The sequence below is a fragment of the Equus caballus genome, chromosome 8, assembly GCF_041296265.1.
Source record: "Equus caballus isolate H_3958 breed thoroughbred chromosome 8, TB-T2T, whole genome shotgun sequence".
Classification (NCBI taxonomy): domain Eukaryota; kingdom Metazoa; phylum Chordata; class Mammalia; order Perissodactyla; family Equidae; genus Equus; species Equus caballus.
The window spans coordinates 15,550,062-15,560,632 of record NC_091691.1 but is presented as its reverse complement, the minus strand read 5'-3'; the positions used below and the strand labels follow the sequence as shown (position 1 = coordinate 15,560,632).

Below are 10,571 nucleotides of genomic sequence, written 5' to 3'. Positions count from 1 at the left end.
TGTAGAATGTCTCATCCAGATTCAGCACTGACCGGGAGGCAGCATCCAAACCACTTTGTTACATTTTGGGTCCCTTGACAATTTATTTTCGATAACCTGGTTGGCTCAGAGACGTGATTGCCTGTGGTATATTCACAAATGCAGAGAAAGAAAATTCTGGAAAACTAGGGGGTAAAAAATCTCTCTTTCTTTTTCGGACAATGTTCTATCAAGTCTATGTGGCCTGGAGGGAGAAGTACAAAACCCTTCCCGGGCCTTGGCATGTTGGGGACCCCTTCCCTCATTTCCTGAAGACTGCCTCCCACACCAGGCTGAGGCGGCGGAGGGGAAGGGAAAGGTCCCTTCACTTGCTTACCGCAGACTGTCCTGGGGTGATGGAAGCTTTACCACCCGCCATCAGTCTCGAGTAACTGAAGGCTCCTTCTTCCTGAGGCTGCGGAATGTGCTGGTACCACAGGTCTGCTCCAGTCCCAGTGGGAGCACAGAAAGGCAGGCCTTGCTTAGGCTTCTCACCCCACAACCACTTCGACACCCCAGTCCCTGGGCAAGCCCCAATCAGGGGCAGGGTCTGGACTTGCCAGCCAAGTCCTTGAACTTGGAGAGGGAGGCGGGGCTTGGAAACGCCCTGTCCCCATGGGCCCCTCGTCCTCAGGTGAGTCGGGCCCCATGCCCAGGGCTGGGGTCAGTTTGCAGGCCTGACTGCTGCGTTCTTTGCTGGTGGGAATGGGGAAGCCTCGCTGGCTTTCTTTGCCTTTTTCTTCCTTTTCTTCTTTTTGGTCCCAAGAGATGCCTGGTCTCCATTGAGCTCGGCCGACTCCTTTTCCCGCTTCCCGACGGCGGCCTTGCTTGTGGTGGTGGCGGCTGTGGCCGAGGCGGCAGTGGCCTCCTTCTTGGCTTTCTTTTTCAGCTTCCTTTTCTTCTTCTTTTCCTCCGTCTCCACTCTGACAGGGCTGTGGATGGCAGACTCCTGGAGAATGTCAGAGGCTGACACAGCTGCCTCCTGGCACCGTTGCCACTCCTCGTCGCTGTCCTCGCTGCTGTAAGGGGAGGACAGCCTGGGTCAGCGGGAGTCAGGACGGGGCCCCAAAGCCGCCTCTCGCTGCCTGAGTCCAAGCCACCAGAAAGAGACCACAGAGGGAGGCAGTCAGAGAGCTCAGGCTTGGGAGCGAGGCTCACATGCATTCCAATACTGGCTTCTTCCAGCTGTGTGACCTCATTAAGAGACTTAACCTCTCTGACCCTCAGTGTCTTCATCTATAAAATGGAGATCTTAACTAAGCCCAGGCCTCACAGGGATGTCCTAGGAGTGATGTGTCCGGCACAAGATGGGTGCTCAAAAAGCAGTAAACGTCCACAGCCCACTCCCAGTAGAACCTCACCCCCTCCCACGAGTGCACTATTTTCCTGGCTACCTGACGGGGCTCCTTCTTGGCCTGGGCCTGACTGGAGTCTGCTTGGCTCTGCCTTGGGACTGGCCAAGACAGAAAACGGGCGGAAAGGAGGGAACTTGAGGCGAGGGTGTGCGATCTCACCTGGAGCTGGAAGGCGATCGCTTCCGGCGGGGCTGGGGAGCAGCTCTCTTCTCAGGGCCTCCGGGGATGGAGGTGAAGAAAAGACGGAAGCCTAAAACGCAGAGGGCAGAGTTAGCGCTGCTGGGGCCGGCCCTCCTCCTGGGAGCCGAGGCTGCCCTGCCTCTGCCTCAAGGAGCTCCAGGTCCAGAGGCAAAGGCCCGGGCATCGCTGGTCCAACTCCAGGATGCCGCCTGTATGAGGAGGGGCATGCCTGATGCCTGCTGGAGGCGGAGGCTGGGCTGCTGCAGAGACGCGGCTGCCACACCAGGTCAGCAAGCCCTCAGAGGCTTCTAGAAGTCAGCAGTTGAGCCTCCTGCATAAGGCAGCTTCCAAAGCGGCAAATGTTTTGGGCGTGGGCCAGAGAGCAGAGGGGAGAGGCTGTGCAGTGTGGTATAAGGAGCTCCCGCTGAGGGCCACACAGATGGAGCGACTTCAGGCAGGGGACTTTGTTTCTCAGAGCCCCAGCTTCCCTTCCGGTTCCCCTGTGAATGGGGGCATCACCATAACGCCTGCCTCAGAGCGGGGCTGTGCAGATGAAAGGAGAGAATACACCGAAACTGCATTGCCCAGCCCCAGACTCACAGCAGGCACTTAAAAAACGGAAGTTGATATTAATGGTGCAACCACTCACCGTCATCCTCTGGGGTGACCCTCTGTACCTCAGCCTTCCTCGGCTCCTTCACTACTTCTGAGATGGTAATGGAGCTAAGGGAAGAGGAGATGGTTGATTTACGATAAGATTTTGGGTAACAACAACTACAACAAAATTAAAACAATTATTTTTTTAAGTGGAGGGGTATGGGCATGTGACCCTAAGTGCAATAGCAGACAGCACACTGGCCTGATGAGAATGCTAATGCCTACAGCCATAACATGCTGAACGGCCCCTGCCAGCTCCAACTGCAGTGCTTCATTTGTTTAAACCCACTTTATTCCAAAAGTGTTGAGGAAGTTTTAAAGATATTCACAGTACAACAAAATGAATACAATTTCAAATAGGACAAAGAGAAAATAAGGGAAGGAGTGACAGAAAGAGCCAGAAGTGTGGTCAGAAAGTCCTATACACTTGCTAGAGAGAGGGTACACAGTTTTCTCTGAGATTCCTGGTAGCAAGCATGAAAAGGGCAACATGACCAGTCTACAGAGATTGTTCAGAGATCATTTCTAGAGCAGGGCAAATCTTTTTTTTCAAATTAAAAACAAATTGAGATAATTATAGACTGATAGGCAGCTGCAAGAAATAATAGAGAGAGATCCCATAAACCCTTTGCCCAGTTTCTCCCTATGGTAGCACTATGCATAACTATAGTCCAATGTCACAACCAGGAAACTGACAGAGATATAATCCATTGACCTTATTTATTTTATTCAGAATTTCAGAGACTTGGGTTTTGAATGCTGGCTTTGTCACTTCCTAGCTGTGTCCTCTTTGGCAAGTGACTTCATCTCTCTGAGCCTCAACGGGAACGGCAAGAGTCCCTGCCTCTGAGGGTCGTCACAAGGATTAAAGGAGATAGTGGATATGAAGCACTTCACACAGAGGCTGGCCCCACGCTACGATGGGGATGAAGATGATTACTGTCATCAAGATAAGCAACAAACTTCACAGGCCCTCTAACATAAAAATAAACCACATCCCTCTAGAAGCAGAGAGAGCAAGGAGAACTGCCGAGACCAGGCAGTGTGACTCCGGTGAACGCCGATGGAGAAGTCACCATACCCTGCAGAGAACAACACTCTCAACACCATCCTTGCAGCAGACCTGGTGATGCGCTGGGCGCTTTCTCCTCACTGCCTTCCTATATGCCAAGGCTTCCCTCACAGCCCTGTGCAGGCAAGCAATCTGGGGAGAGGGAGGGGACGATGCTGTCCCAAGCTTCTAATGGGTGGAGGCCAGGGATGCTGATAACCATCCTACAATGCACCGGACAGCCCCCCACAACCAAGAACGATCCAGTCCAACATGTCCACAGCGCCAAGGCTGAGAAACCCTGATCTAACACAAGGGACCAGCTGGAGTGTCACTTAAGTCTCTTCAGAGAGAAACACAGAAACATTGCAGGGAATACCCGACTGTGGTTAACCTCCCGGGCAGATGTCCACCGTGGAGCACTGCAGCGTCAGGCGGCCTCGTTCACCCTGGAGCTGAACAGCCACGAAGAAAAACTGCTCCCACAGGCTGAAATGCCAGCTGACCTCCCCAAACACGTCCTCCACTCTCAGGTTGGGGGTCTGGCACTAATGCTGCGGTGGGTCAGGCTGCTGAGGTCTGGTCCAGCATTCTGTCTCAGAGGAGCAGCTGGTGCACTTTGGGAAGGCTTGTTTGTCCTCTTTGATGTCTCCTTCAAATTGAAGGACTATGGCCCGAACCCCCTCTCTCCCTTTCAGAACCTTCTAGGGCTCTGCCAATCACGAATGGAGCTAGCCCAGTGCATCCCAATGCGCGTTCCCTGCTACATTATCAGTCTTCTATGAAACAAAGGCACTGTGGCCAAGTAAGTTTGGAAATGTGGGGCTAACCAAAGTTACACAAGGTCTGTTTACTGCAGGCCTTCTCAGAGCCTTGAATATACCATTATGAATCTAAATCTCCAAGGGCTCAGGGGAGGTATGTAGGCTGCAGTGTTTCCCAGCTTCTCTGCCGTTGGACCTCTTTTTTCTGGAGCTACATTTGGACTAGTACTCCCTGGCACTGACTTTCACAATGCCGACCTGGATCTTTACAGACTGCATCCCCACATGCAAGAAGGCGACTGGCACAGTGCCTGGCACACAGAAAGCTCCCAAGAAACAGTAACCCCGCCTGTCTCGTGCCCCTTTGTGGCAGGAATGAGCTCCTGCTTCTCGGGGTCCCTCTCATTCTCACAGCAGCAGGATAGCACAGCGGTTAGGAGCGTGGCCTCTGGAGCCAAACACACTTGGGTTCGAGCCCCAGCCCTGCTCCTTACTCCTCGTGACTTCAAGCAAATGCTTCTTCCTGTTTCCTCACCTGGAGAATAAGGACAAGGAGCCGACCTACGTGGTAGGGTGAGTGAATGCAATGAGGTGACGTACGCCATGTGCTTGCCACGGTGTCGTCCTGCATCCTGAGCCCCCAGCCAATGTGGGCCATTACTGTTCGCATTCGTGAGTGCGGAGAAGAGAAGGAGCACTTCTGGTTACCTGTCCAGTAGGGCTCCCAGCTTCTTGGCTACGTGGGCTCGGAACTCGGGAGTGGTCTGAAGCTCGTTGCCATCTTGGTCGTGCTCATCCACCTTATGCCTACAACACACACAAAAGGCCCTCACTTCCTGCTGGCTTGGACGCAGCCCCTGTGGGGCAGGGACTACGTGTGTCTCATTCACTCTGACGTCCCGGGGTCTGACCTAGCATCTGGCACACAGCAGAGGATCGATATTTGTTGAATGAATGGATGAAACTTGAACCCAAAGTGCACAGTACCTGAGGCTTGGCTGGGTGGCTGGCAACTGATTATTTGCCGCATCTGTGGAAATAATGAGAATTGAAGCATTTATAGAGGGAACGGCAATAACAGTATCTGTTGTGTGTCATGCGCGATTTTAAGTAATTTACATGTACAACTCATTGAATCTTCCCAATAACCCCATTAGGGGGTCACCATTATCCCCATTTTGCAGAACAGGAAACTGAAGTGAGGAGATGTAAGATACATTAGCCAGAGTCAAACAGTTAATAAGTGACAGGGTTGGGATGAAGACCCAGGCCATCTGGCTCCAGAGCCCCCCTCTTAACCACCACAAATGGGCAAGTCCAGTGTAACTTGATCCCAGCATTTCTTGAGCCCCTACCTTGCGACTGGCTGTGCGCTAGGTGCTGCTGGAGAAGAGAAGGTGGCTCACTTATGCTGATCACATTTTCAAGCTAAGACACTGGGGATGCCTGGCCTGGCGGGCACTCACTCCACCACACACTCAAGGTCTAACCTTAGCCAGTGGTATTCTAGGTGCTGAACAATTTAGACGAAGATCCCACCCCTCAGGGAGCTTACATTCTAGTTGGTGGAGACAGATGATAACACACACACTTAAAATATAAAATTAGATAATGGTAAGTTTAGGGGAAAAAGCAAAGCAGGGGAAAAAGCAAAGCAGGGGAAGGCGGTGGGGAGCACTGGGTGGGGGGTCATTTCATAAAGGTTGGGCAGGGAGGGCTTCACCGACAGGTGACATCTGAACAGAGATGTGAGAGGTGAGGGAGTGGGTCAAGTGGATATCTGGCGAAGAGTCTTCCTGGGAGAGGGAAGAGCATCTGCAAAGGCCCTGAGGCAGAAGCCTGTCTGGTGTGTTTTAGAACCAGTGAGGAGGTCAGTGCGGCTGGACCCAGTGAGCTGGGGGAGCAGCAGAAATGGGGGACTTGTGGGGGCCAGATCACGAAGGGCCTGGTGGGCCACTGTGAGGACCTGGGCCTTGAGGGAGGGGAGGAGGGACCTTAAGTGGACTTAGGATTTTACAGACTCTCTGGCTGCTGTGTGGAGACGGAGTGCAGTGGGGCAAGGGCAGAAGCAGGGAGACCGTGGCGATCACTGACATGTGAGAAGTGACAGGACTCCGGGTGTGTGCGTTCTGAAGACAGAGTCAACAGGACTCTCCGATTGACGGTGTGACAGATGAATGAAAGATGGTTCTGAGGTTTTTGACTCGAGTCACGGGACCAAATGTGCCTGGCTATTTAAGGGGCCAATTGAACAAAATGGATGCTTGGTGACTCTGGACCCAATGCAGGGCCACTGTGCATGAAACAACTCCAGGGGACACAGTTCACTTTGTGGTCTGTGTCACTGTACTCTGGAGCACAACACAGAAGGCCAAGTGCCCGATGCTCCTGGAGTTGGGTAACATGGAGGCCCGGGATGGACAGCCTTGAAAGACCTGGTCCCTCTTGTTGAGCACACAACAGCAAGGAAGAGGAGGATTTCCTCCATCATGACTGCAGAGCAGTGCATGGGAGGTGCCGTCAGGGAACAGAAGTAGTATTAGACCCCAGGCCCCAGAAGACAGAGTTCAGTTGAGCCCTGGCTCTTCCAATGACAAGCTGTGTGACCCTGGGCAGTCACTTTAGCTCCCCAAGCCCATAAAATGGGGATAGGATTATCAACTTTTCAGAGTGAGGACAATGAAGTTTTATACTGTTCGGGCACTTGGTTTGCATGTCATCTCCCTGGATTTGTAAGCTACTGGAGAACATGGTCTGCCTCTTTTGGTCTTTCTATCTCCAGCTCTTGGCATAGTGCCTTGGTGTGAAATAAATGTTGCATAAAGGAGTCAAAGTGTATGTTGCCCTAAAATTAAAGTGGTTTGAGGGTCTGAGTGACCAGTTCCTATCACTGGATCCAGGAGCTGCATCACGGGTTACATTAATAAAGTAATGACCTACATGCCCACAGTCATGGACCAAAGGGTGGGAGTTTTGCCTACAACAGGCACTTGTCTGTAGCAGGGAGTGGCTAAGAGCAGTTAACAGCATGGACTTGGAGTCAGAGAGACCCAGATTTATGCCTAGTTCTGCCACTTACAAGGTGGATGACCTTAGCCGAGTTACTTCACCTTTATGAGCATCAGCTTTCTCATCTGTAAAATGGGGCTAAAAATTCCTTCTTTGTGGTATTGCTGGGAAAATTACTCTAGAAAACAAATGCAAAGAATTTAGAACGCAGGGCACACATTGAGTGCTCAACTCCTGGTGGCCATTATTATTAGAATTGCCCAAGAATGTACATCAAATGTCCAGTATCTCGCCTGGCACACAGTAGTCACTCAATAAATGACAGCATTTATTATCAGCAGCTACATCTACTTTGATCAGCAGGGGCTTTATGATGTCACAAAACAATGGGGTGTGTGTGCCACTTCTCACATGTGTACCTCTTCATAGGCTGGGCAAAACTCGTTCATATTTGAGACTCACAGCAAGCCTAGGAGTCAGGCATTTTCCAGATGAGGAAACTGTGGCTCCCAGAAGCTATGTGACTTGTCTAGGACCAGCATCCGAGCTGGCACTTCACATCAAGTCCTTCTCCCACTGCCACAGAAGAATCCATTCTGCCAAGGCAGAAGCAACTGCGCTGGGAGTCTGGCTGCAGCCTCAGCCCCCGCATTCATCAGAGAGGTGACTTTCTGGCAAGTTCATTCATTCAAGAACTATCTTCCTGAGCACTGTGCTAGGCCCTGGGGACACCACGGTGAAGGGACAGGCCAGATGACAGCCTTCATGAAGTTCACATCATGGAACCTCTTACTCGATAAATATTTGTGGAACAAGTAGGGGCCAGGGTTGACTCAAGGTACTGGGATGCAGGGATGAAAAGGGAAAAGACAAGGCAAGTAAGGAAGCAACTGGAGGAAGAAAGGAAAGCACTCTCTATGAAGGGAATCACACAAGGTACAATGGCGGCGCAGACAAGGCATGTAACCCCGCCTTCCTGAAGAGGTGGGGTCTCAGCTGCATCAAAGGAAGAGTGAAGAGTAGGCAGGAGGGGGAAAGCAGTCTATGTAGAGAGACCAGCCACGTAATTGCTGCCATTCATTGGGATTGTAATACGTGCCAAGCAGTGTAGATGCATCGTCTCAGCTACTTCTCAACTTTACGGGGTGGGTACTACCATTATCCCCATTTTACAGATGAGGAAATTTAGGTACAGTGAGATTTAAGAACCTTGCCCAAATTCTCACTGCTAGAGAGTGATGGAGAGGGAAAGGCAGATCTGTATATAGACCCTGAAGAGAAAACTGCAGAGATGGTGCCCAGAGATGAGATGGCATAGTATGGGCTGGAGCCTACCTACGGAAAGTGCGGTGTGGTAGGAGGGCAGGAAGGGAGAGGCAAGCAGGGAATGGATTACCAAAGGGCTTCTAAGTCCTTCTAAAGAAAAACAGGGGTTTTTAACTTTGCTTTGCCACGGCCTGCTCTGGCAGTCCAGTAAAGCCTGGATCTCTTCTCAGAATCATGTTTTAAAGGCATAAAATACAACATATAGGATTACAAAGAAAACTAATCATACAAAATTCAGTAATCATTAATAGAAAAAACCAAGTTTGAGATATTAACAATATATGCTTATTAATGCATTAAATAAGATATACTGACAGATCTAAAATTTACTGTGATTTTAAGGGAGAGATGAATGTAAATAATTTTTTCCCAATATTTTGTTGTGAATAAAATACTTTGATAGATCTGCAAAGACTGTAAAGGGATGTGAAAATCCGTCACTTTTGACAGGACAAAGTGACAGGAATTGCCAAAGCTACTGTACCTTGCTGCTCACATGCATGATGGAAAGAGATGCTAAATTTCAAATAGAGATTAACCGGAGTAAATATGAAATATTTTTCCCATTCCAAATTCATAGACCCTCTGGATTCTATGCAACATTACGTACCCCTATGATGAGAGGGTTTGGATTTATTCCCAGGGCACTAGGGAGTGACGGTCAGAATTACGTGTTGGACACAGCTCGCTGGCAGCCCCAGGGTGTGAAAATGTGTTGGAGGCGGCAACAGGCTGGATGCGAGAATCCAGGAAGGCGCATGTCGCAGACGTCTCGGAGAGGTGACGGGCTGCCCAGTGTGCGACAGAGGATGGACCGAAGGAAGCAGAGTCAAGAAATATTCAGGTGCTTCAGTTTCCCTTACTGGGATAATGGAACCCTTCCTGCTGCACTTGCTCGCGCTTTGAATCTGAACCCCACCCAGTCCCTGGATTTCTTTCGGAGTAAGAAGTCGCGTCCCGGTGACCCCCTCCTCACCACCCATTCTCTTAGGCCCCAGGGAAAGATCCCACGCTCTTCGGCCAGACTCCTCAACACAGTGCCCTACCGGCTCTTGGCTTCTCCGGCCCCCTCGGGCGCTGCTCCAAGCCCCACGCCGGCATCGCCGCCTCGCGGCACCGTGCCAGCTCCTCTGCATCGCTACTGCTGCTGCTCTCCACATCGCTCACGGCGCCACTGGGCGCCGCCATCTTGAACCACCGCGAAGGCTTGTGGGGAGCGCCTCCGCTAATGACCCGCTTCCACGACCCCACGTGAGAGCGGGGGAGCGCAGGGCTTTGTGGGGATTGTAGTTCTCGGACTCAGGCCGCCATGGGCCCTGAGGTGTCCTGGGGGTTTCCTCAAATGTGAGAGCTAGAAAAGCATCAGCGATGAATTTCTCCATCCTTTTCTTGATGAGGAAAATGAAATCTGCAGAGGGGAAGGAATTGCCTAAGATCACACAAGGGGTTAATGAGAGAACCAGGATTGGTTCCCAAATTTTGATCCAGTGTGGTTTCAATATTGTTTATTTATTCCAGTAATTCTGAAATCCATCTGGGTGTCAGAAACACCTTAGGGAGCTTGTTAAAATGCAGATTGTTGGGCTTAACTGAAAACTAACCGAATCGGAATCTCTGAGAGGTGGGACTCAGGAATCTGTATTTCCTCCAATATCCTAGGGCCTTGCTACTACTCAGGGTTAAAACCGTGAATCAGCGGCACTGACAACACTGGGGAGCTTGTTAGAAATGCAGAGTCTCGGCTGTGGTCCACACTGACTGAATCAGAACCTGCATTTAAACAAGATCTCCAGGTGATTCGCGTGCTCATTGAAATTTGAGAGGCACTATCCTAGGAGATTCTGATGCCCGGTTTGGTATGGGACACATTCTGCATTTTTATAGCTCAGGACTTCTCTCTGCCTGCACATTGGAAACGTTTGGGGAACTTTTAAATACTGACTCCTAGGACCACCCAAGGCCAACACATTAGAATCTCTGCGGCTAAGATTCTCCACAGGAGGGCCGGCCCAGTGGCGCAGCGGTTAAGTGCACACGTTCCGCTTCGGCGGCCCGGGGGTCACAGACCTGGATCCCGGGTGCGGACATGGCACCGCTTGGCACATGTGATAGGCGTCCCACATATCAAGAAGAGGAAGATGGGCATTTATGTTAGCTCAGGGCCAGTCTTCCTCAGAAAAAAGAGGAGGATTGGCAGCAGTTAGCTCAGGG

General features: G+C 51.0%; 1 protein-coding gene across 2 annotated transcripts; it reads right to left on the bottom strand.

Moving 5' to 3' along the window:
* Nucleotides 1-54: 54 nt before the first annotated feature.
* On the bottom strand, nucleotides 55-9,602 carry C8H12orf43 (chromosome 8 C12orf43 homolog). 2 transcript variants are annotated; one of them, XM_005612552.4, is made up of 6 exons: nucleotides 9,407-9,602; nucleotides 5,013-5,055; nucleotides 4,734-4,832; nucleotides 2,203-2,276; nucleotides 1,533-1,623; nucleotides 55-1,037 (listed from the first exon to the last, which is right to left on the bottom strand). In XM_005612552.4, exons 1-6 carry the CDS (start codon nucleotides 9,546-9,548, stop codon nucleotides 683-685), a joined length of 804 nt encoding a protein of 267 aa, XP_005612609.2. In that variant the 5' UTR covers nucleotides 9,549-9,602; the 3' UTR covers nucleotides 55-682. The 2 variants fall into 2 exon arrangements, with proteins under 2 accessions (XP_005612609.2, XP_001488439.3); XM_001488389.6 differs by having other exon boundaries at nucleotides 55-1,034; nucleotides 9,407-9,587.
* Nucleotides 9,603-10,571: the final 969 nt, after the last annotated feature.

Coding starts and splice junctions, on each gene's coding strand:
- C8H12orf43 (XM_005612552.4), bottom strand. CDS start 9,548: ATGGCGGCGCCCAGTGGCGCCGTGAGCGATGTGGAGAGCAGCAGCAGT. Junction 4,833..5,012: donor GCCACCCAGCCAAGCCTCAG/GTACTGTGCACT, acceptor TGTGTGTTGTAG/GCATAAGGTGGATGAGCACG. Junction 1,624..2,202: donor GGTCACCCCAGAGGATGACG/GTGAGTGGTTGC, acceptor TCTGCGTTTTAG/GCTTCCGTCTTTTCTTCACC.